The sequence below is a fragment of the Diabrotica undecimpunctata genome, chromosome 3 (genome assembly GCF_040954645.1).
Source record: "Diabrotica undecimpunctata isolate CICGRU chromosome 3, icDiaUnde3, whole genome shotgun sequence".
NCBI lineage: Eukaryota > Metazoa > Arthropoda > Insecta > Coleoptera > Chrysomelidae > Diabrotica > Diabrotica undecimpunctata.
The window spans coordinates 31,249,983-31,277,463 of record NC_092805.1 but is presented as its reverse complement, the minus strand read 5'-3'; the positions used below and the strand labels follow the sequence as shown (position 1 = coordinate 31,277,463).

The 27,481-nt window shown below is 34.1% G+C and overlaps 2 protein-coding genes across 2 annotated transcripts in view; one reads left to right on the top strand and one right to left on the bottom strand.

The window, feature by feature from the left end:
• The window catches only part of Flo2 (flotillin-2), a 372,138-nt gene that overhangs the window by 167,833 nt on the left and 176,824 nt on the right, over positions 1–27,481 (top strand). The gene's annotated exons all lie outside the window — the stretch shown is intronic.
• Positions 1–27,481, bottom strand: part of LOC140436633 (glucose dehydrogenase [FAD, quinone]-like) — a 115,826-nt gene that overhangs the window by 27,249 nt on the left and 61,096 nt on the right. The window contains exons 3-4 of the mRNA XM_072525626.1: positions 12,711–12,912; positions 4,190–4,417 (exon numbers count right to left, since the gene is read on the bottom strand). Of these exons, the coding sequence (XP_072381727.1) occupies positions 4,190–4,417; positions 12,711–12,912 (430 nt within the window). The remainder of the gene's footprint in view (positions 1–4,189; positions 4,418–12,710; positions 12,913–27,481) is intronic.

Sequence of the window (27,481 nt, the reverse complement as noted above, 5' to 3'; positions counted from 1 at the left end):
AAAATTTGGAATAAATCTTCTATAGTAACCGGCTAAGCCTAAGAATGATTTTATTTCTTTGGTGTTCTTTGGTTCCGGGAAGTTTTTGATGCAAGATATTTTAACTGGATTTGTTTTTACACCATTTTCTGTTACAAGGTGGCCCAAATATGCTACTTCTTTTCTTAAAAATTCGCACTTGTCTGGCTGTATTTTTAAATTTGCTTTTCGTAACCTTTTAAAAACTTCTGTTAGTCGTGACATGTGATCATGAATAGTGGGTGAGTAGATAATTATGTCATCCATATACACTAAGCATCTTTCGTTTTGTATTCCTAAGAGGATGTTGTCCATTACTCTTTGGAAAGTAGATGGAGCATTCATTAGTCCGAATGGCATGCGAACAAATTCGTAATGTCCATTTTCGACGGAAAAGGCCGTTTTCTGGATGTCTTGTGGCTCGATTTCAATCTGGTGAAATCCAGACGCTAAATCTAGTGTTGTGAAGTATTGGCATCTTCCTAGTTGGTCCAATAGTTCTGATATTTGTGGTAGAGGATAACGGTCTTGTACTGTGAGTTCGTTGAGTTTTCGATAATCAATAACAACTCGCCATTTTTGTTTTCCTGACGCATCTAATTTCTTCGGTACGACCCAGACTGGACTCGACCAGGGCGAGACGCTTTTCTGGATTATTCCTTCTTCTAACATTTTATTAATTTGCGTCTTTACCTCTTCCTTATGTATTTGAGGATATCTATAGGATTTAGTGAAGACAGGTTTAGCGTTGTTTGTTTCGATTTTGTGCTTGATTTCGTTTGTGAAGGTCAGTTTGTCGCCTTCGACATAAAATATATCTGCGTATTCAGTACATATATCTAGAATTAGTTCTTGTTCTTCGCAATTTAGATGATCAATTCTTAGTTGTTCTTTAATTATTCGTGTTCTATCTACTACGGGTTCTTCAAAATCATTTCCGTTGTAGGATAGGATTGTCTCCGAATTTTTGAAAGGTTCGATTGAAATGTCTGAAAATTCGATTGTCTTCGGCATAGCATTAGCATTTAGTACGGAAGTTAAGAATTCTCCATTTTCATCTACATGGACTAATGCATGAGGTAATCTAACTTTTTCTATTTCTTGAGCTGATAATATGGCATCTGTATTTGATAAGTTGCATTTTAGTCTGTATATTTGTTCGGTCCGGCTGTCAATGGTAATTCTGTTTTTTCCTTTTATTCGTTTTCTCTCTGGTCTTTCAAGATTTTTGTCTTGATCTCGATTGTTTACAATAGTATATTTTTCATTTATAGGGTTTTGATATTTTAAATTTGATTCCTGTTTAGAATCTGATTTAATTTTTATTTTAGGTTCGTTTTGTCTTATTTCTGTGGGGTGTGTCGGTGTTTTGTCTTTAGGAGGTGTGTTTGTCTCGTGTCCTACTTTGTGAAGGGTGACAGTTTTAAAATTTGTATGCAACTGTCGGGATTTAAGATCTATTACGCATTCATAATGATCTAGAAAGTCTAGGCCTATTATGCCATCGAAATCAATGTCTAAATTGAAAATAAAGACTTTGTGAGGATTATTGTCAGTGAAGGGAATCAGGACAGATTCTGTTATTAACAATTTTTGATCGGTTATACCTTGAATAGTAACGTTTTCAGGAAATCTATTATGATAATTGCGTGCTGTGTTTTCTTTGAAAACAGTGATTCCAGCACCTGTGTCTATTAAAAGTTTAAAAGTGTTGGTAGCATCGTTAATGTAATATAAATTTTTGGAACTCATTGTATGAAATGGGGTTACATGAATGTCTGTTCGGGAAAATTGAGATTCGGGTGAAAGTTGTCTAAGTTGAGTGCTTGGATTTGTTCTTGGATATTCGTAATATCCGTTGAGGGGTTCGTATGATTGGGAGGATGATTTCGATTCTGAAGTGAAAGAAAATCCTGATAATTTTGTGTGTTATTGGTTTCGTAAATGTTATCAGTTTGTGGATTATTTTCTGTATAATAATCTGTTTCATACTTTTCATAATTATCGGTATTATAATAATTATCTGTATAGTATTCGTCTGTATAATAGTTAGTCGTCATTTCATCAGGGTATTCGTTTAAAACATGTGCTCTTTGGAAGTTTGGGTTTCTTTGAATAACAGATGGACGATTTTGATTTTGATTTTGAGATGAAAAGGAAGGTCTCTGTTGGTTGAAATTTGGATTATTGGACGAATATTGATTCCTATTAGGGTTCTGATTGTTTTGATAGTTGTTAGGTCCATTATTATATTGGTTTTGGTAACCGTGTGGCCTAGAAAAAGTTTGGTTTGGCTGTACGAAACGTGAAGAGCGGCATTCACTATTTAGATGACCAATGCGGCCACAATTTGTACATTTTGTAAACTGAGATGAGGGTCTTCTCATTGGTTGAGAGGGTTTAGGAATAGTTGATCTAGAATTAGATTTTTGTTCTTCAAAATATGACAATTGAAGTTCGCGTCTAATACGATTGCTTGCTTCAATGAGATCTTTTGGATTACTAGCCCTAATAATTTGTCCTAGACGAGGTTCTAAACCGGTTAAAAGTGTGTTTAGGGCCATGGTATCGATTAAGTCACATTGGGCAGTTTTTTGATCTGGGGATAAATTTGATACTTGGATCGAGGCGTGCATTTTTGCATTCAGAACTTGTAAACGGTTAAAGAAAGTTAGAGGAGATTCGTTAGATAGTTGTTTTAGTCTTTGTAAGTCTTGTATTAAAGAGGTCAGGTCTCTACTGTCTCCGAAATGTAGATTTAGTAATTGTTTTATTTCTGTATAAGAAATTGGTTTTCTAGAATTAATAAGTTGTGCAGCTTTACCTTTGAGTTTATTTTTTACGTGAATCGTTAATAGAACGCGCTGATCGCCTGTTGCCATTTTAAAAGCACAGTCGCACGCATCTAAAAATGTAGAAAGAGAAATCGGATCGCCTTCAAATTCTGGGATAATAGAAAATATTTCCGAAAGCTTGTATGGTTCGATTTCTTGTTGAGTCTGGGAACGTGTCTCAGGCATTTTTCGAGATATTTTTAAACGAAAATGAAAAATAGAAGTATGGAGAAATATAAAATGTATCAGTATATAAGGGAGAAAAAAAAATGTGGTGGTATATAAAGGGCAAAAATGTATCAATATAAAAATATCAAATAATATATCAACAAAAATGTATCAAATATACCAAATAAAAATATATCAAGAAAAATATACCAAAATATAGCAAGTAAAAAAAAATATGTCAATAAAATATCAGTATAAAATAGTATGTAAAGAAATATCAATAATTTCAAATATTAGATAATCAACTTGTATTTTTTTTTATGTATCTTAATTAATTGACTTGCAGTATAGTCAATTTCGTAAATTATTATAACAAAATTATTAACGAGATGATTCAAAATCCACTTACATAAAGAAGAACATCGGGACGCCTTGTTCTCTCTGCTCAGCTACCAGGGGCTTCACTAGGTGTTCCTTCCGTAGATAACAGGAGTGAGGTTGTTCGGAGATGCTTTCTTCTTTAAGGGTTGTCTTGTTCTCTCTGCTCGGCTACCAGGGGCTTCACTAGGTGTTCCTTCCGTAGGTCACAGGAGTGAGGACTTCCGTAGATTCTTTGTTCCGTTAAGGGATGAGAATCCGCCGCTGCCAGTGAGTATACACGTGTTCTAGCAACGTTAACCGGATCCTACTGACTGCGCCAATTGTTAGATCACTAATCACGTATTTGACTTTTTAAAAAAGAACTTTATTTGTTACAAATTAAATATTAAATAATAGTACAAAATTAAATTAATTTAAAATGACTACATTAACTGGACTGGTCGAAGTTGCAGCTAAGAGTGATTTCGGCATCTGAGAATGGTAATTTATATGTTTGGTATGAAGTGCTGAATTGCTGTTCTCATGAATATTGGCCAACGGTTCGTACAAAGTTCTAATGCGTGCTCAGCGGTTTCTATGGGAATGGGATGATGAAATCTGAAGTCGGCGAACTTAAGCTAGTTCAAGGTTAATATTTTCTCATATAACATATATATATATATATATATATATATATATATATATATATATATATTATATCTACTAATATCTACAAATCAGGAGCGTTAGGAGAAAAAACAAGTATTTTTGGTTTTGATATTATTAATTCTTTACATTATAATAATTACCTGCAAATTTCGACCAACTCCAGGTGAATTCTTAATAACTTTGATACCCATATCATTTAAGTGTTCCTCCGGTCCGATTCCAGCCAGCATCAACATCTGTGGAGATCCAAGAGATCCTGCGCTTAATATAACTTCTCTGTCAGCGTGGACTACCCGTCTCGTGCCAAATTTGACGAACTCTACTCCATAAGCTTGTTTCGTTTCTTCTTTTATTAGAACTTTGTGAACCTGCAAAAGAGGAGACATACAGTAAGCTATACTAGTAAGATTTTGATCTATAAAGAAAAAAAGAAGCTTGTTTCGATTGTACATTTGTAATTAATAATAAAAGTGGACAACGGAATTAAACATAATTTGTCTACACCGATTCAACGGTTTTCTAGCTAAAACTGTAGGCATCTGAAAGCAAACGATACGGCAATAACGATTAGATAAGTAACTCAAATATACTTTGTGCAAGATATATAGGTTCAGCATTTGTAGAATACTTAATAGAAATAAATGAGGCATTGCCTTTCTTAGCTATTTTTGTGCAGCTCTATAACAGTACGAATTTGTTGCCTTAATTTGTTATGAAGGATACAAAAACTGCATTAAATTTTTAAATGAAGACAACAGTGCGCAATCAGAAAGTAACAATTTCGTCGGTTTGGAGAGATAATAGCTATACACGATTTGTTAATGCATTATAGCACAGTTTTTATAACAGAAGATTACAACGGTCTTTATTTAAAAGTTCACTAATTACAAATGTTACAATTACTAATTATATTAATAATTATTGCTTACAAAAACAATTCGCACTGATACGTTGAATCGCCAATACTAATCTTATGCCTCTGCTGGCTTATATAATGAGCCACCTATTTATCGGAGTTCGTGACGGAGAGGCATCTCGAATTTCTCTAACGTACAGAGCCGCAATCAGGGATATGTGACTCACAACAATATAAATGTGAGGTGTGTACAATAGAAAAGTATTATAACAACCTACAATGGACCCGTCTCGGGAGGTTTAAGTGTTTGAAGGGCTCATAAATGGACCCTGCTCCGATCTACCAAAACCATAATAATATGACCACCGAACATACTTAGAATATAATACAACATAAAATGCAGGTGGCTGTGCAAATCCAAACTAACTAATTTAACTGACTATATGGACTGAGTATACCTTGGAAAACCTTGTCGTCAGATTTATCTTGAGCGTACCCTTATCCTTCTTCTGGTTGGCTTCCAGTTTATGATTCGTTTTGGTATTCGTTATCGACCCGTTCTGTTTACATGTTGCATATAAGTTGCTTCGCGTTAGATATATCAGAAAAAGTTATTTGCAAAAGTTGTTCCAAATATTATTCTTAACCCACATCCAAATGTCATGAAAAAATTCGTGGGTACTTTTATTATTCGATTATTTTGGTCAATAACTACAAAAATTATTTTTTTATTTGATAAACTAGTGTGTCATGTGTGTCAATATAATTTGACACGTGTGAAATAATCAATGCCAGTCAGATTAAACTTTTAGTTTATTACATTGAGTTTATTATTCAGTTTATTTTAGTGATCACCTAATTAAAATGCCGTGGACTTAAAACGAAAAAATCGAAATAATCTGATTGTTTGGAGAAAGAAGTTGCTGCTGAGTTTAACAGGAGACATCCGCGTGGTTCCATTACAAATGGAAAAACAGCCGCTGTATATATCCGAGTTGTTCATTTCTGGGTTTATACTTTGGACTCATTCAATCAAGTATTCAGTTTAAGCAACATTGAGTTAGCCCCCATTTGATGTAATTTTCAATTAACCTTCTAGTGATATATTCAATGTCATCATATTTTTGGACAAAAATAAAGTGATCGTCCGCTTAATGGTGATGTTAATTGTTTACATGAAAAGTTTACATTCGTGCACAAAAATTGAATGGTTATGACTGTTGTATTAATAAGTGGTGATTTATCAAAACATTAAAAATTACACTGACTAGTATGTTGCATTATTCCTTACAAGTAGGCCAGTAAATGCCCGCGCAATATGGCGATACCCCATAATTTTCCGCGTGACCACCGAATTGTATGAACATTTGGACACTTCACACCCTCCACTTTTGGACTTGTGCCGTTAGTTGTTTTTTATTTTTAATGGTTGAAAACTACCCCTACTGGAAAAAAATCGTACAGTTGTAAATTAAAGGGGATAATTGATTCAAATCATATTTTAATGAAGTGAATAAATGCCGATTTACATTAAACAACATAATTTAAGAGTTTATCACAGTTTTACATCTAATCTCATCCCCCTCCCCCCGGATTAGTTATAATTAAAACAAAGTCATTGAATATCTTATCTCCACTGATTTTTGCATGGAAATTTGGATTTAGGTTATACTTACCTTCAACTTCCCTTGTAAATTCAAGCAATTAAAGTAAATTTTTAAGGGTGATTAAAATCATTTACATTAATTTTTCTAAAACCTTTTTTTAAAGGAGTTTGAAAGGGCTTGAACGAGTCACATGACGAGTGTATGCAAAGTTTAAACAGCAATTATTTAAAAAGCAAAGCAAAAATAAAAAAAACCGAAATGTTCAGGAAACCAAATCCTAAATTTTTTTATCTTTTTTAGTTAAATATATTTTATCAAATAAAGATTTTTCGTAATTGTAATTTATACTACCTAAAATGTAATTCGTTCTGTATTTACATATTTTGAAGCCGGCCCTTATAGTAATATCTCTATTTAACAGGTAGACCCCTTCATGACGTCAGCTGCCCTCAGTGCGTTTAATGACATGAACCAAATACTCTGTAGTTGAAACCTAAGCCTAAAATTGAAAGTCATCATCACCAGTTGGCGTTACAACTCTTCGTGAGCCTTGGCCTCCCTCAAAACATTCTTCCATCTTTCCCAGTCGAATTCCTGTCCATCCCCTTACTCCAATCTCCCTTAAATCCTTTTAAAATGTCTCTCTCTCTCTCTCTCTCTCTCTCTCTCTCTTGTCGTTTCCCCATTACTGAGAATCGTGATTTCCTCCAATATTCCTTATAGTCCATTCTCGAGCCTTCGATCAGATGGGTTTGGTTAAAACCTGCGGACTTGAATCTTAAAGCATCGCGGCTATTCTGTTTCCAGAACCGGCATTACAATATTCTCATGAATTTGGACTTTTTGACGTTCTTTGTTAGACTGTGTTCTTGTTCATACTCTACTATTCTGGTCATCAGTCTCTGAAGACTTTTTCATTTACAAATTTTCATTTTTACAGACTTTAAAATAAAGTTTTTATCAAATATGAAAGATTGGAGAACCATTTTAATTATTGCAGTTGGAATATCATCTGCTCTAGCTGCTCTTCTATACTTTTAGTCCTGTGATTTCTGAACTAAGCATACTGCCTAAAATTATGTTTTTTTTTTCTCCAAATATGTTGATAATGAAATCTGGTATATTTTTTTAGATTTTTTACCTACCTATAGTGTATAGTGTTCACAATGTCCTTAATGTGACTAGACCGCTAACAGATGATTTCTTTTGAATAATGGCTAATTTTGTCAAATATTTATAGAATATTCTATAGACTCAGAGAAGAGATCTAACTAGTACAATAGATTTAATAGAAGAAAGATCTTAGATGGAACACCATCACAAAAACATATGAAGTGAAATATGATTTTGACGATAAAATAACAGGAGGCCAAAGATGCAACAAGAACTCTAAAAAATCGGAAAACATGAACCATAAGATATACTGAATCATAAGATATACCGAACGAACTACTAAAACAGAGCCCAACAGTATTTCGGGACTTACTACAGTAAAAACTCCGTTAACCGAAATAATTGTAATAAAAGTATTCTTCTTGTAGCAAATTAAATAGTAATCTTGGTCAAACTTGGTATTAAAAAATACTAAGGGCATTTCGTAATGTTTTCTAATAAGTCAATATAGAATAAAGTAATACAATTAAGGAAAATGAACAAGTTTAACATGTTTTTTTTTAAGAAATCTTCTATTTTATTTTGCGTTTTCTGTTGACAACAATGTTTTGCAGCTGTATCTCTCCATCGTTTCATTTGCAGAACGTCATATGGTTTTGCCTCATTCGATTGTTCGACGAAACGTAAAGCAATCCGAAAAGGACAAAACTTTATGCAATGACAATAAAAATTCAGAACCTACTCGTGTCCCTGACTTATTAGGCCTACTGTATAAAATTCTTACCTCTTAGGCATAGAAAATCTCGTCGGCGGTCTCGTGCTGCTTGTTCTCTTTTGGGTCGTCTTCTTCGTCGTCTGATACACTCAGGTTGTCTGGATGAAGAACCATATCAATGATGTCCTGGTCGATGAATTCTTTTTCTGAGTCATCGGCTGCTAACCACTCACGTGTCTCTTCTTGGTTAATTTCGTCACATCCTGGCAAATTTTTTATTAAAGGTTCAGTTTCTTCTGTCGTTTCTTCAACATTTTCTTCTTCAGGATCGTAAATCAAACTCCCATCAAAAAGTTGAAGATTTGATCTTGGCCCAAGACTCAGCACACCATTAAACAACATGTTTTTCAAGATTTGTGAATTTTGGGAACACTTTTGGATTCATTCGTCTCCTGTAATAACAGATGTGTTAAGAATGCTAATCTATAATGTCTCTTGAATGTCTCTATTACTCTCTGGTCTAACGCCTGAATTGAGATCGTGACATTCGGTGGCAAAAATCTGACAATTATCTCACCATTTTGTAGATTTTGAGGGTGAGTTGGCGTATTGTCAACAAGCAACAATGCTTTGATGGGAAAATTTTTTGATTTTATAAAGGATTTTACACCTTGGGGCGAATTCATTTTCGAACCATTCTGAAAATAAAGTGGTCGACATCCATGAGCTTTTTTGGCTTCTATAAAAAATTGGAAGTGCTTTTTCGTAAATATCTTTTAGAGCTCTTGGTTTTTTTTGATTTCCCAATACACATAGGCCTCAGTCGGTGAGTTCCTGCTGCATTGCTACAAAATAGAACGGTTATCCGTTCTTTATTCATTTTTAGACCCGGTGCACTGTGTTCATGTTTTGATGCAAGTGATTTTTTGGGCAGCATTCTGAAATTTAATCCAGTCTCATCTGCGTTGTAAATTTGAAGTGTAGTTCGCCAGTAACTCATCCATTTCAGTTTTAAAAATGTTTACTGCATCGTGGTCAGCAGATAGCTTTTCGCCACATAAATTAACTTGACGAATACCATACCTATTTTTTCATTTGTCTAGCTTGCTTTTGCAAGCTTTTTGCCTTTTCTTAAATTATTGGTCCAGATAATGCTATTCCTTTGGATCTTTGTTGTGTAAATCACAAATAAACAGTTTCATTTACTTTCTCATTTTGACTTAGTTTCATTGTTTTCTTGATTGGTATTTTCGAAGCGTGTTCTTCATATTTGCTTTTCATTTTAACCCATTCGGAAGCTGTAGAAACACCAACGCCAACATTTGCTGCAACTGTCCGTAAAATCTGTCCATTTTGAATTCTTCGGATAGCCTCTAATTTCTGTTCAATCGCAATCACAACACGTTTCCGTTTGTTTGACATTTTCACACAACAGGTGATTTAATGAAATTAATTTTATAAAAAAAAATAATAAAACAAACAAACAAACAAATACGGCACCAGCGAACATACTGAGAGTGAGATACGGACGATACGGTCATCTGCGCGAAATGTGTCATATAAGGGAGTCATCGATAACGAGAAATAAACAAACAACGCTGCTGAGATGATTTACGCTGTCAAAGCGATTTTAATATTTTATTTCAACATACATAAACAAACATATGAAATAACTTCAGTAATAAAAACATGTGTTGAGTATTTAATTGCATTCTTTAGTTGTGAGAAAGCAATCTTGACGATGTTGACAAATTAATGGAATTGTTTACGTTTTACGATGAACAATTTTTTTTATTGACGAAATTATTGAAACTGTCAAACGTTTCGGTTAAACGATGTTTCGGTTAAGGTAGGTTTTACTATTTATGTGTTTTCACCTCTTCTGTAAAGGACATGACTTCTGTAAAGGACGTGACAAGAACACCGGAGTGGACAAAAAGACATGTTAACAACATCTAAAAGGAGATAAAAAAAATTGTTCAAACGACAGAGGGCTATATATTATCATAAATTCACTCTCAAGAATATATGGCTTTCATGCAGGCAGGTCCTGTATAGCCAGCATTTTTCTTTAAAGCAAGTTATCGAGAAAAGATTAGCGCACCACCTTTCTACTCATATAGTCTTTATAAATCTGACAAAAGCGTACGATAGTGTACTCCTTCCAATGCTCTGGATGGCAATAGAAAAACAAGGAATAAACAAAAAATATAACAACAGTACAAAAACGTTCTAGACATAAGGGACACAATTGAAGCCAAAAGACAAAACTGTTATGGACACCTGCATAAAATACCGGAAAATAAATAGACAAAAAAGATAGGCCAAAGAATAGACCCCACCAGAAGAAAACGAGGTAGACGAAGGCGGTCCTAGAGAGAAGACGTCGAAGATGAAATAACCGCTAGTGGTTTAAAAACTGAAGATTGCTTCGACAGAAAACGTTGAAAATTAAGATGCAAGAAATGGCGCAGCTGTAGAAAACTTGCCTATTATATAATATTGTAACCTCGGAAACCTTTTTTGGATGGTGCTAGAAAGGTCACCAATGGAGACACTGCGGACGGCAGCCAGATGGTTGGTGGAGAGCGAATCGTAGGTTCGAAACTAGCTTTTGGAACCAGGAATGGGTCCAACGGACGAAATAAGTAAAGATAGGATAAGAGATATTGGAAAAGATACAGAAATAAACAAAAAGATAGATGGGTAAACTTACCAAAGATAAGATAAGATAGGGAACAGGGCGCCACTTAATTTTTTTGAAGTTCAAGGAGAAAATTAAGAAACCTTAGAGAAGAAAAGAGATAAAGAAAGATATTTTGGTTCTGAGACCAAATATAAGGAAAGATCTCAACAGTTAACTATTCAAAAAATTTGGTCAACACCCTACATAAACAAATAATAAATATATTAGGTGTACTCCGTCCATCTACTTACCTACGAAACTTAATCGGTCTGATCTTTCTACTGGTCAAAGGTATAGTAATATTTAAAGGTAAAAAGAAAATATTCAGAGTTATGGTTATACATATCAGAAAACTTTGTTAGGAGTCGACAAATAAAATACATACATAAAACAAAAACAATATATTCAACAGCACAATGATGTCGGTACCTTTACAAATACCACAATATAATAATGCACAGGTTTAATTATCAGCGAAGAGAGCCTGATAGTGAGTAAGAAAAAATTCAACCAAGGTTGATTAAAGGTCTTTGCTGTTTAATGGCATATCTCGAGACACTGGGTTAAAAACGCATAACAATTATAGCAAATAACAAAAATTAATCAAATATAAATTTTCAAGAATACAAAAAGGTTACCGAAATAAAAATTTAACCAAACCGCACTTGGTTAAGTTGATTATCTATCTCGCACTGTTAGTTAATGATTGAGAACTAAATGTTCGTAATTATGTTTATTGAAATTTCTTAGTAGCTGATGGAAGTTCGTAAGAAAATATTGAATGTAAAAATCAGTAGTTACTCTCAACTACAGGTGAAGACATGGATGAACTTAGATTCGCCCAGATGATTGAAAAAAAATATGATAGAATACCATATTATTCGCCCAGATAAGTGGAGATACTAAGATTATGGTAACTTACAGTAATTCCTAATGACTGCTGCACTATTTCACTGAAATTAATTTAATTTACTATAATACTTTACTTGTATCAACCACTGAAGTTAATTAAAATTATAGGTACTCTATACCAATATTTAATCTAATATGATATTAGATAAAAAAAAACTCAAATATACAAGTGTATACACACTTAGAAAGAAAATGCACAGATAAAGTGACACAGAGACGATAATGTGAGCAAAGCGTCTTTACTCAACGAATGCCCACCGAAAAGTAAATTGGTTCCTCTAAAATTTTACCAAACTAGCCAAAAAAATGGTGAGGGTATCTTCCCCCCCCCCCCCCCCAAAAAAATGATAGGCCAGCCTAGATGGATTTCTAAGAAGATAAAAGATTCTAACGATCATCGAAACTAACGGTACCCTTCTAGCTAGGAACGTGATGAAATATAAATCTCTTGCATTAGGTTATTATAGAAAAACATTTCTACGTGCCCCGACGATATTTAACAAATTTATCATAAAGGAACCCGGCCTTAGAGCCAGAAGGAATTAACCGAGGATTACCTGAACCGTCGTTTTTAATAAGTCGGTTATTCCGTATTTTGAGGTAGTCTCCCAATAACATTTAACAACCATTTGTGAATATGACCATCGGCGTATCATCCACAGGGGTAAAGAGATTAGAAATAATTTAATATATTAATTATAAAAAAAATGTTACAATATATATCCTATAGACTTTAACGATTGCCAAACATATTTAAGATAAGGATACCCACCATAGAATGAAGGCTGACGTGAAGGTTTGGTCTTTTGGCAACAGGTCTGATGAATCCTTTGGCAGTACTACACCTTAAGCCGTCTCTCAAAGTACCGTGTGTCAGCGTAAATCCCGTCTGGTGTTCTCCATTCACGTCTCGAATTTGATAGCCCATTTCTTGGATAGCTTCCAAAAACCAGTCTACGAGTTTGGAGCGGTACCTGAAATGTCCAATATAGTTAATGGTATAGTAATTTGACGGCCTGTAAAATGAGCTCAGTACTAGAATTATTTACACTGTTTCTAGTTTTTGTACGATGGTTGTTGGTACGAAGAACAACAATAGGATAGACTGAGATGATGTAGACAATAAAATGAAAAATCAGAAAAGGGTAAAAATGGTATAAGAAAACGTTAGAAAGAAGAAAATAATTTGCTTTTAAATGTACAGGATAAAAAGGACTGCGAGTGAAAATATTAAAAGAAAGAGCAGTAAAGTAAGAGGAAAGAATAACTGGACTTATTTTGAAAAGATGAATAATTAACAAAATTAGATAATTAAGTCATATGTTGCAGATGTCCAAGTAAAAGAAAGCTTTCAGAAAATGGCAGGTACGAGAAATGAAGAATAAAAGAAGATGAAGCAAAAAAATAGATGAATAGACACAGATTTTTCTGCTATGGACTTCAGATGTATACTTCTGGTAGCCAGACATAAAATAATATTTGGAGAGTAACAAATCGTTACACTAGTTATGTTTTACTTTTAATGTTTTCTTTTTGTTCATTACTAAGAAATAATAAAGTATAGTTTTCTTGTAAACCTTCTATAAATCTTAATTTTTTCTTTGCTCGTCCCCTTCGAGGATAAACCAGGGTGGCGTCCAATAATAAATTATAATTTCATATTATCTAATTGTGCTTGGATTTAAGATACGATATAGTTTCTATATGTTTAAAAAAACCCCGCCCAACTATCTTCGACAATGAGCGATTCTGGCCTTGAATATATCTTTGTAGTACTCATTACTCAATGCTACAGAATTACACTCCTTTTTACTGTGTACTATTATGCTTTTACAATAATCCTTACCTGCTATAAATTTCATAAACAAAAAAGCGAAATGTTTAGAGCGAAAAAAGCAAATTTTTTTGTAATTAATTTCAAAATGATGACTGTAGATCCAGTAGAGTACATTTAAATATAGCACTCCAACACAACAATTACTTCAGTTGATACATGTAAAAATATGCAAACTACTGAACACTCCGTGTTATTCGTGTTGAGCAACCCCAAAATCTCCCGAGAAGTGACTTTTGACGATCCACACAGGTATATCGAGGACCATCGCTAACATAATATTCGTGTTCATCGACGTCGAAAACCACTGAATAATGACTTTCGACTGGTGTCGAATGAAAATTAAATAAAACTTTAGAAGACAAGGTTCCCCCGGCTACTAGGTAGCTCGAGGATGATCGCCGTTATAATATTCGTGTTCAAAGGCCTAAAAAAACTCCAAGTAACGACTTTGGACTGATTTCGAATGAAAATAATATGAAACTCCAGGATACGAGGTCCATGCTGGGCACCAAGAAGCTCAAAAACCATATCGCCGTTATCACATTTGTATTTAGCGACCTCGAAAACCCACGAGAAACAAAATTAAACTAATCCTTGTCGATATTTTCTTAGTTGTAAATTTTTCATTTTCTCTTCACTTTGAAAATGCATTGTTCATGCACAAAATGCAATTTTTATTTTACCACCGTGAATTTGGCAAATTCAAAAAGTTGCATAGCGATTCATCTTGCTGCGGGAAATTCGTAGGTTTAGTGCGTTGTTTCCTTGTCTATTTTCTATATACGTATAGTCCGTCCAGAAAATATCCGGAAAAAAGAGAGCGGAATTCTAATTTTACGGTATTTATTTCTATCACTTGAAATATAAAATTTTAACAAATAATTCATCTCATTTACTAAAACATCCTCCATTTAAATCCAAACACTTAACTTAACGTCCAAGTACACCCGACACTAGGTCAAGGCCATAACTTTCGGTAATGGTGTTCCAGGCCTGTAAAACTAACCGAATCAATCTTTCTTTATTTCGTGGCTCTGCTCGTTCCACTTCAATCTTCATCAGTCCTCATATGTTTTCAATGAGGCTAAGATCTGGAGATGCTGCTGGCCACGGAATGGTTGCCAATTCGTGGTTTTGCATCCAAGCTTAAGTATAAGCAGAAGTATGGTATCTTGCATTATCTTGCTGAAAACGCCACCCCTCTGGATATAAAGCATGAGCCGTTTCAGGAAGAAAACCATTTAGGATGTCACAATATTTCGCACTATCAGTACCATTAACTATACAGAGAGGTGTAGCACCACGCTGAGATATTGCTCCCCAAATCATTATTTTAGTGTGAAATTTGGAAATTTGAACGGTAACATTTTCTCTTGATAGGACTTTTAAATTATTTGCACCAAGCTGGAAACAACTTTCGTAAGATATAAAGACATTATTAAAATTATTATCTTCTTGAAACGTTGACAAAAATCTATTCTTCGTTGCCTTTGCAGAGGTGTCATTGTAGGGATTTTTTTTGGATTCCTTGATATGTAGCCTTGCTTTTTCAGTGACATGCGGACAATTTCCGGTTACACTTTTATTCTTCGTTAATTTCCAAATCTGTTCGCTAATTTTCTAAGCCCTAAGCGCGGATTTTGTGGTCCTAAAGCCACTTAAGCATTTAAATTGTTTCTGCGACTTTTACGCGGTCTACCCAAAACTGGTCTATGTCTCATTTCTATGCCATTTTTTATTTTCTTTATTGTCTCATACACTGCACTTTTTCTTTAAGGCACTAATTTTTTAACGTTTCCGACACCCGTTCTATACAAATATTCCACCACTTTTCTTTTTTCTACTTGCGACATTATTTCAGAAATCTTAAGTCTGTTTACAAACAACAATATTTAACAGATGGTGTTGTCATGCGATTTTGTCCATAACCTACTATCGGCACAACCTACTTGATGTATTACTTTTGTCTTAAAATGTTACAAAAAGGAAATCTATTAAAATTAGGAAAAACATAAAACTCCGGATACTTTCTAGACGGACTATATAAACCTCCTTTTGCGTTAGAATTTAATTAAAAAACCAAAAAGGGAGATCACATCGGGCCCTGCAGGTTGAAATAATCAAATTATTTGTAACCATATTCATGCATCAGTTATTCTTGGGCTTAAATTTGAGGATGTATCCCGAGAACCCAGTACCTCCCCACGGCGTTGTGTTCAACTCATTGTATATGTACAGAAAATATTGAAAAACGTGTCGGTGGTTTATAAGACGAACTTTAAAACAATTGGTTTATTACATTTTAAACTTAATTTTTATTAAGTGTTATGTCGTTACTTCAATTTAGAAAAAAGATGTGATATTATTACTTTCCCTATAAAGTGAATTTGGTTAAAGAAAAACAAAAAAGTTTGAGGTACTGCAATGATATAATAATATTGTTGACTTTATACTTGACCGCAGTGTTGACACGCTACTTTTTTAACGTAGGTTTCGGAATTTTAAATATCTATGAAAAATCATCGATTTCATGTAAAAATCTTATACAGATATTCGAAAGTTCTAAAGATTTTGTTTTGTTTTTTTAAACAATCGTAAAAAGTTAAAAGATTTTTTAGAGAACAGAGTTCAAATAAAACTTGTAGATCCTAAAAAGTTTTTTAATCTAGAGAGTTTCTTAATTAAAATCCATAAACAAGTGACCGAGATAATTGCAAAAAACGCTTATTTTTACAACCATATATCTTTTACAACCTTCAAATACCTGTATAAGGATTTCTTCAGCTTTTTCAGATATGTCACTATTTTAAGAAAGAAAGCTAAGTTAGTTATGATTGTCGAATCTGTCAAATCGCTGAAGCTCTTTATCTTACAGACGAATGCCTGACATATCCAAACTTTTTTTATTAAATTTCGAACATAAATCCTTTAAAAGTAACAACTGACACTCGTCAGTTTCAAAGTCATAAACGGATAGGTACTAATCCAGTGCTGATACAGTTTACAGAATCGTTTACAAAATATAAGATTTAATGCAAAATTAAAAAGTTTGTTTCATATTGTACCTAAATGTTACATAAACTTATGTCAAGCAAGCAAGAAATAGAAATGAACCCAACTTGAAGAGACTTGCATACCCTTAAAATGAGATTCGGTTATACAATTCATTATCGTAAGGATAATTGATCCGTGTAAATCAGGGACTACTCCACCTCGTCCCAATGCTCCTAGGTGATCTTCCAGCCCTTCCCCCATAGCAAAAGGCTTTAATCATTTAATTTATACATTTCTTGTTCGGGCACCGATCGGGACTCGGCGCTCAAGGTGTGGGATCCTATTGCCCGTTTTATGGGCTTTTACAGTTTTGTATTCATTGGGATTTCCCAAAAAAATTCTGTTCTTTTGGCCCTCATGTCAGGTGTTCCACCAAAATGTTTCTGTTGTCTTCCACTGTTTTCCATCTAAATCCTAATTTCTTCAAAAGTTTTTAAAAAGGAGATAGTTTTTTAATTACAATTCCTTTATTTCTGACAGATTCGTAATCATCGTTCATAGTAGGTCTTCTGTTGTGTATATTAGCAAACGTATAAATGGTATTTCTTATAATTTGTTTCTCAATTAGATTAACAGATGACTTAGGGCTGGGTTTGCAAATGCTGCTTTTGAGTGAAACAAATTTTGAAGTCCATGGTTTGTTTTTGTCTTCCTTAATTACTCTCTTCACCGTTCTTTATCCAAATCACATGTTAATAAGCATATTTTCAATAATCTATTGAACCTTCAATGTAACGGTTTTTCATAGAAACAATTAATAACCATTACCGATTATTTAATGCGATGAAATTGGAATTAACGATAATTTTTTCTCATCTACTTTTCAAATTTGCTATAATTTTATGGCCCTGGCACAATAATCCCAGTCTCCAGGGTTGATAAATATGGCTCAAGTCCAGAACTCATTAACATAAGAAAATATTTAATGCAAAATTAACAAGTTTGTTTCTCGGCGAGGAAATGAAGCACCGAAAGCACTAAATCTACCAATTTTCCACAGAAAGATAAATCGTTGTGCAACTTTTTGCATTAGATTCGAAAAAGTGTCAGGAAAGTTTGTAAACAAAATTCATAGTGATAAAATGAAAATTGCGTTTCCAAAGTACATAGAAAATGAAAAATTTGCAACTCAGAAAATATCGAGAGGAATAAGTTCAATTTTCGTATTACTCGGAGGTTTTTGAGGTCGTTGAATTCTAACGGATATAGTCCATGAGCTACCTGATGCCCAGAATGGACCTTGTTTCTTGCAGTATGTGAATTTCATTCTAAATCAGTCGAAAGTCATTACTCGTGGGGTTTTCGAGATCGGTGAATACGAATATTATGACGGCTTACACATATCCTTTAAGTGCGTTTTTTTATTTACCGACCTTTGATACAAATTCCACGTTGGGTACCAGATACCTTGAAGATTATCGCTGCCGTAATATTCGTATTGAGCAACCCCAAAATCTCCCGAGAAATCATTTTTGACTGATTTCGCACAAAAATAAAGTAAAACACCAGGAGACAATATCTCCACACTGGTCTCCAGGTAGCTAGAGGATCATGGCTAACATAATGTTCGTGTTCATTGACGTTGCAAACCCCCGAATAATTACTTTTGACTGATGTCGAATGAGAATTAAATAAACCTTCAGAAAACGAAGTTCACCCTGGGTACTAGGTAGCTTGAGGATAATCGCCGTCATAATTTTCATGTTCAAAAACGCCCAAGAAACGACTTTGGACTGATTTCGAATGAAAATGAAATGAAACTCCTGGAGACGAGGTCCATTCTGGGCACCAGATAGCTCAAGAACCATGGTCGGTATCATATTTGTATTCAGCAATCTCGAAAACTCATTAGTAACAAAATTAAATTCATTCCTCTCGATATTTTCTTAGTTGCACATTTTTCATTTCCTCTGCACTTTGAAATTGCTTTTTTCATGCAGTAAATGCAATTTTCATTTTACTGCCATGAATGTTGTTTACAAACTTTCCTGCCAGGTACCGGAATCAAATGCAAAAAGTTGCATAGGGATGCATCTTGCTGCGGGAAATTGGTAGGTTTAGTGCTTTGTTTCCTCGCCTATTTTGTATAATACGTATAAACGTCCTTATGCGTTAGTTTATTTTTTAATAAAAAAAGAGCAGACCATAGTGAGCCTTTTCATATCAAGGGATTGCGTTTTTACCGTCTTAAGGTAACTATTAATATTACATACAGAACTAAAATCATCATTTATACTGATATAAAATATTTTATCATTGAATTTAAATAAAAAACCAAAAAGGGAGATCACATCGGGCCCTGCAGGTTGAAATAATTAGAGTACCTATATTACGACATTATTGATTCATCAGATTTATAGAGTGTGAATAATATGAAGCTCTATCCCGAGAACCCAGTACCTCCCCGCGGCGTTGTTTTCAACTCGCTGTATATGTAGAGGAAATACTGAAAAATGTGTCGGTGGTTTATAAGACGAACTAGAAAATAATTTTTTTATTACATTCTAAACTTAGTTTTTATTAAGTATTATGTCATTACTTAAATTTAGAAAAAAGATGTGATATTATTACTTTCTCTATAAAGTGAATTTGGTTGAAGAAAAACAAAAAAGTTTGAGGTAATGCAATGAGATTTATTTTATATTGTTACTTTATTCTTGACCACAGTGTTGCCACGCTAATCTACCACGCTTTTAAACAATCATAAAAAGTTAAAAAAGATTTTTCAGAGAACATAGTTCAAATAAAAGTTGTAGATCCTAAAAAGTTCTTTAATCTAGAGAGTTTCTTAATTAAAATCCATAAACAAGTGACCGAGATAATTGCAAAAAACCACTATTTTTACTTTTTATGATTGTTTAAAAAATCAAAGCAAAATTAGCTGTAGGTCTTCACGGATTTGTCATTATTTAACGTTCATATATCTTTTAGAACCTTTAAATACCTGTATAAGTATTTCTTCAGCTTTTTCAGATGTGTCACTATTTTAGGAAAGAATGCTGAGTTAGTTATGACTGTCGAATCTGTCAAATCGCTGAAGCTCTTTATCTTACAGACGAATGCCTGCCATATCCAAACTTTTTTTTATTAAAATTCGAACATAAATCCATAAAAACTAACAACTGACACTCGTCAGTTTCAAAGTCATAAACGGATAGGTACTAATCCAGTGCAGATACAGTTTACAGAATCGTTTACCAAAATATAAGATTTAATGCAAAATTAAAAAGTTTGTTTCATATTGTACCTAAATGTTACATAAACTTATGTCAAGCAAGCAAGAAATAGAAATGAACCCAACCTGAAGAGACTTGCATACCCTTCATATGAGATTCGGTTATACAATTCTTTTTCGTAAGGATAATTGATCTGTGTAAATCAGCGACTACTCCACCTCATTCCGATGCTCCTAGGCCATCTTCCACCCCCTTCCCCCATAGCAAAAGGCTTTAATCGTCAAAGTGCTTACCATGTGGGAGTTCCTGGGTCCAAGGACCCCCACATAATATCTTTCTCCGAGTAATGCAGGATAGGGATGCGACATCGGTAAAAAACATCGATGTTGAGTATCGATGGTAGATAATAAAACGACAAGATCTCTTGCGATTGTTCGATCTGTCCCTCTCTAGCACATTGCAACTCTTCACTCTCTCTCTTTTTCACCAAAAGGTACTAGGCTTACCGGATGTAACACAGACACAATGAACAATTAAAAAAAGATGGTGTCGTTACTTAGCTCTACAGACTGCTCAGTTTATGTTAATATATACGTCTATGTGAAAAACGTGGTGTAACTGTGCAACCTTAACCTAATATTAAACAATTAAAAATTATCCCTTGATAGATATCTTAAACACAACCAAATTATCGGAAAAAAAAACAAATAAGTAATATATTGAAATTATAAGCCCCAATAATGCTTATCCAATATCTTATAAAAATAACAGTTTTGATAGAAGTTTTCCTTTTATCCTGTTTCGTTGCTAGGATTTACCGGGTAATTTCAACAAGCATGTCATTATATAAATTACCAACCAATGAAAACAGTAATCTATATTTAAATGGTGTTCGATGTTTTCATTTAACATCGATGTTACCATCGATGTTATCGAATACTGAATATCGATGGCAAAACATCGACCATCGAGCGTTCAACATCGATGTTTTTCTATCATCGATGAACATCGCGCATCCCTAATGCAGGACAGTGTGAGGGGAGGCATTATCCTCTCTACTTATCATCGAAATGCATTGCTTGTTTGGTCACATGGTCACCGAGTTCCTCTACTCGACTCGGCGCTCGAGTTTGTGGGCTGCTCTTGCCCATTTTATGGGGTTTTACAGTTTTGTATTCATTGGGATTTCTCAAAAAAATTCTGTTCTTTTGGCCCTCATGTCAGGTGTTCCACCAAAATGTTTCTGTTGTCTTCCACTGTTTTCCATCTAAATCCTAATTTCTTCAAAAGTTTTCAAAAAGGAGATAGTTTTTTAATTACAATTCCTTTATTTCTGAGATATTCGTAATCATCGTTCATAGTAGGTCTTCTGTTGTGTATATTAGCAAACGTATAAATGGTGTTTCTTATAATTTGTTTCTCAATTCGATTAACAGATGACTTAGGGCTGGGTTTGCAAATACTGCTTTTGAGTGAAACAAATTTTGAATTTCATGGTTTGTTTTTGTCTTCCTTAATTACTCTCTTCACCGTTCTTTATCCAAATCACTTGTTAATAAGCATATTTTCAATAATCTATTGAACTTTCAATTCAACGGTTTTTCATAAAAACAATTAATAACCATTACCGATTATTTAATGAGATGAAATTGGAATTAACGATAATTTTTTCTCATCTAATTTTCAAATTTGCCATAATTTTATGGCCCTGGCAAAATGAACAAGTTTGTTTCTCGGCGAGGAAATGAAGCACCTAAAGCACTAAATCTACCAATTTTCCACAGAAATATAAATCGTTGTGCAACTTTTTGCATTAGATTCGGAAAAGTGTCAGGAAAGTTTGTAAACAAAATTCATAGTGATAAAATGAAAATTGCGTTTCCAAAGTACATAGAAAATGAAAAATTTGCCACTTAAAAAATATCGAGAGGAATAAGTTCAATTTTCGTGTTACTCGAAGGTTTTCGAGGTCTTTGAATCTAACGGCGATAATCCATGAGCTACCTGGTGGCCAGAATGGACCTCGTTTCTTGTAGTATGTAAATTTTATTTTAAATCAGTCGAAAGTCATTACTCGTGGGGATATCGAGGTCGTTGAATACGAATATTATGACGGCTCATACATACTAGTATACACAGATATCCTTTAAGTGCGTTTTTTTATTTACCGACCTTTAATAAAAATCCTATATAACAAATTAACAAAAAGCTTTAGGAGACGAGGTCCACGTTGGGCACCAGATACCTTGAAGATTATCGGTGCCGTAATATTCGTAATGAGCAATCACAAAATCTCCGAGAAATGACTTTTGGCCGATTTCGAACAAAAATAAAGTAAAACACCAGGAGACGATATCTCCACACTGGTCTCCACGTAAGTAGAGGATCATTGCTAACATAATGTTCGTGTTCATCGACGTCGCAAACCCCCCGAATAATGACTTTTGACTGATGTCGAATGAAAATTAAATAAAACTTCAGAAGACGAAGTTCACCCTGGGTACTAGGTAGCTTAACGATGATCGTTGTCATAATATTCGTGTTCAAAGACCTCAAAAACGCCCAAGTAACAACTTTGGACTGATTTCGAATGAAAATGAAATGAAACTCCAGGAGACGAGGTCCATTCTGGGCACCAGATAGCTCAAGAACCATGGTCGGTATCATATTTGTATTCAGCAATCTCTAAAACTCACTAGTAACAAAATTAAATTCATTCCTCTCGATATTTTCTTAGTTGCAAATTTTTCATGTCCTCTGCACTTTGAAATTGCTTTTTTCATGCAGTAAATGCATATTTCATTTTACTGCCATGAATTTTGTTTACAAACTTTCCTGCCAGTTACCGGAATCAAATGCAAAATGTTGCATAGGGATGCATCTTGCTGCGGGAAATTGGTAGGTTTAGTGCTTCGTTTCCTCGCCTATTTTGTATAATACGTATAAAAGTCCTTATGCGTTAGTTTATTTTTTAATAAAAAAAAGAGCAGTCCATAGTGAGCCTTTTCAAAGGGATTGCATTTTTACCGTGTAACTATTAGTATTACATACAGAACTAAAATCATCATTTATACTGATATAAAATATTTTATCATTGAATTTAAATAAAAAACCAAAAAGGGAGATCACATCGGGCCCTGCAGGTTGAAATAATGAGAGTACCTATATTACGACATTATTGATACATCAGATTTTTGAGTGTTAATACGAAGCTCTATCCCGAGAACCCAGTACCTCCCCGCGGCGTTGTTTTCAACTCGCTGTATATGTAGAGGAAATACTGAAAAATGTGTCGGTGGTTTATAAGACGAATTAGAAAACAATTTTTTTATTACATTCTAAACCAAATTTTTATTAAGTATTATGTCATTACTTAAATTTAAAAAAAAAATGTGATATTATTGCTTTCCCTATAAAGTGAATTTGGTTGAAGAAAAACAAAAAAGTTTGAGGTAATGCAATGAGATTTATTTTATATTGTTACTTTATTCTTGACCACAGTGTTGCCACGCTAATCTACCACGCTTTTAAAGAATCATAAAAAGTTAAAAAAGATTTTTTAGCGAACATAGTTCAAATAAAAGTTGTAGATCCTAAAAAGTTCTTTAATCTAGAGAGTTTCTTAATTAAAATCCATATACAAGTGACCGAGATAATTGCAAAAAACCCTTATTTTTACTTTTTATGATTGTTTAAAAAATCAAAGCAAAATTAGCTCTAGGTCTTCACGGATTTGTCATCATTTAACGTTCATATATCTTTTAGAACCTTTAAATACCTGTATAAGGATTTCTTCAGCTTTTTCAGATGTGTCACTATTTTAGGAAAGAATGCTGAGTTAGTTATGATCGTCGAATCTGTCAAATCGCTTAAGCTCTTTATTTTACAGACGAATGCTTGCCATATCCAAACTTTTTTTTATTAAAATTCGAACATAAATCCATAAAAAGTAACAATTGACACTCGTCAGTTTCAAAGTCATAAACGGATAGGTACTAATCCAGTGCTGATCCAGTTTACAGAATCGTTTACAAAATATAAGATTTAATGCAAAATTAAAAAGTTTGTTTCATATTGTACTTAAATGTTACGTAAACTTATGTCAAGCAAGCAAGAAATAGAAATGAACCCAACCTGAAGAGACTTGCATACCCTTCATATGAGATTCGGTTATACAATTCTTTTTCGTAAGGATAATTGATCTGTGCATACTCCACCTCATTCCGATGCTCCTAGGCCATCTTCCACCCCCTTCCCCCATAGCAAAAGGCTTTAATCGTCAAAGTGCTTACCATGTGGGAGTTCCTGGGTCCAAGAACCCGCACATAATATCTTTCTCCGAGTTATGCGGGACAGTGTGAGGGGAGGCATTATCGGCTCTACTTATCATCGAAATGCATTGCTTGTTTGGTCACCGAGTTCCTCTACTCGACTCGGCGCTCGAGTTTGTGGGCTGCTCTTGCCCGTTTTATGGGCTTTTACAGTTTTGTATTCATTGGGATTTCTCAAAAAAATTCTGTTCTTTTGGCCCTCATGTCAGGTGTTCCACCAAAATGTTTCTGTTGTCTTCCACTGTTTTCCATCTAAATCCTAATTTCTTCAAAAGTTTTTAAAAAGGAGATAGTTTTTTAATTACAATTCCTTTATTTCTGACAGATTCGTAATCATCGTTCATAGTAGGTCTTCTGTTGTTTATATTAGCAAACGTATAAATGGTATTTCTTATAATTTGTTTCTCAATTAGATTAACAGATGACTTAGGTCTGGGTTTGCAAATGCTGCTTTTGAGTGAAACAAATTTTGAAGTTCATGGTTTGTTTTTGTCTTCCTTAATTACTCTCTTCACCGTTCTTTATCCAAATCACATGTTAATAAGCATATTTTCAATAATCTATTGAACCTTCAATGTAACGGTTTTTCATAAAAACAATTAATAACCATTACCGATTATTTAATGCGATGAAATTGGAATTAACGATAATTTTTTCTCATCTACTTTTCAAATTTGCTATAATTTTATGGCCCTGGCACAATAATCCCAGTCTCCAGGGTTGATAAGTATTGATCAAGTCCAGAAATCATTAACATAAGAAAATATTTAATGCAAAATTAACAAGTTTGTGAACAAAAAATTCATAGTGATAAAATGAAAATTGCGTTTCCAAAGTACATCTTCTTCTTCTTTAGGCGCCGTCTTCTTAGCGAAGGTTGGTGATGACCTCTGCAAAGTCTTCCCTATTTTGGGCTTTCCTTATTAAACTTTGAAAATCTAATCCTGTCCAATCTTTGATGTTGCGCAGCCAGGTCATTTGTCGTCTACCCGGGCCGCGTCTGCCTTCTATTTTCCCTTCTATGATAAGCTGAAGGAAGTTATACCTGTCGTGTCTAAATATGTGTCCAAGATAAGACATTTTACTCTTCTTGACAATTTCTGTGAGTTCACGTTCTCTATGCATACGCCTTAAAATTTCTTCATTTCTAACGCGGTCGGTCCATGGAATTTTCAGCATACGACGAAATACCCACATCTCAAAGCTCTCTAAACGTCGTTACGAGCTGACTGTTAACGTCCAAGCTTCCACGCCATGTAATAGTACACTATATACATAACACTTTATCATGCGGTATCGTAGGGTCAAATCAAGATTACGGGTAGTGAGTAACTTTCACATCTTTAAGAAGGTGTTTCTTGCCTGTTCTATTCTACATTTAACCTCTTGTTCTTTGTCTAAGGTTTTATGTATCCAACATCCTAGATACTTAAACTTTTTCACTTGTTCAACTAGATTGTTGTTGACTAGTATGTTTATAACTGGGGTGTGTTTTTTTGAAATTACCATTGTTTTGGTTTTTTTTTTACATTCACCTTAAGGCCGTATAGTTTTCCTTCTCGCACTACTTTGGTTAACAGAATTTGTAGTTCTTCTTCACTGCCAGCAATCAGTACTGTATCGTCGGCATACCTGATATTGTTCACGATTTTTCCATTGACTTTTATTCCTTCTTGTGCTTCATCTAGAGCATGTGCAAAGATGTCCTCTGAGTACAAGTTGAATAATAATGATGATAGTATACAACCTTGTCTAACTCCTCTTTGGATGTTTATGGTTTCAGTATCACCCATTTTAGTTCTGACAGAGGCGTTTTGGTTCCAGTAGAGTTCACGTATTGTATTAATGTCGTTTGGATCCGTTTTGAAAGCATTCTATTAGCTGATCGTGTTTGACTTTGTCAAAAGCCTTTTCGTAATCTATAAAGCACAAGTAGACATCTTTTTGTTGATCCCGACACTTTTGCATGAGAACAATGAAACTGAACAAAGCTTCTCGAGTTCCCATACTGTTTCGAAAGCCAAATTGTTCCGGACCCATATCTTCTTCGCATTTTTTGTAAATTCTGTTATGGATAATTTTTAGAAATAGCTTCAGAATATGGGGCATGAGACTTATTAATCGAAAGTCGTTACATTTTTTTGCGTAGTTTGATTTGGGTATAGGCACAAACGTAGACGTTAACCAATCTTGTGGAATTATACCAGTCTTGTATATACTGTTGAAGAGTCTTCATAATAGTTCTAAATTGTCTTCTTCCAAAAGATGTATAATTTCACTATGAACGTAGTTGGGTCCAGAGGCTTTTCCGGTTTTCATATTTTTTAAAGCATATTTTATTTCTGATGTTAAGATGGGCAAGTCGTTATTTTCGATGTTTGTTTGTCTATCAATATTTATTGTTCTATCGTCTGAGAATAGGTTTTGTATGTTCGCCATTCAACGCTTATTTCTTCTATTGTGGTCAGGACTGTATCATCCGTGCTTGTTATTGTGCCACACTGCCTAGCGTTTCTGATCCCACATATTTCTTTAATTTTCTTATGGAGAAGTCTATCATCATGTTTATTCTGTAGGTCTTCTATCTCTTCGTAAGTTTCTACAAGCCACTGTGCTTTTGCTTCCACTATCTTTTTTCTTATTAGTCTTTGTATTTCTTTATATTTGTTCCAGTATTTGTTCTGGTGTTGTCGCCTCACATTCATCATTTCTAATATTTCATTAGTTATCCATGGTTTCTTTCCTCTTTGATTCGTGTATTTAAGGTGGTCTTCAGCTTTTAGAAATACAGTCTTAAGTTCTTTCCATATTTGGTTTAAGTCGTCGGATTTTTCTGGTACATCATTTTCCTTCTGTCTGTTTTTAAGTTCTCTACATTCGTGGTTAAGTTGTTGTGATATCTTCTGTCTCGTTTCTATATCCTTGAGTAAGCTTTCTTCTTCTAAGCTAGTAAGCTTCTTTCTTTTTATGCTTTTTAACGTGTTTTTGAATTTGGCGACGAGCAAGGTGTGGTCGGAAGGGACATCTGCACCGGGGTAAGTTTTTGCGCTTTGTATGCTATTTCGGTATCTCTGGTTGATCATGATATAATCTATTTGGTTTCTGACGCAATTTTTATCATTGTCTTGTGGCGATTTCCATGTAT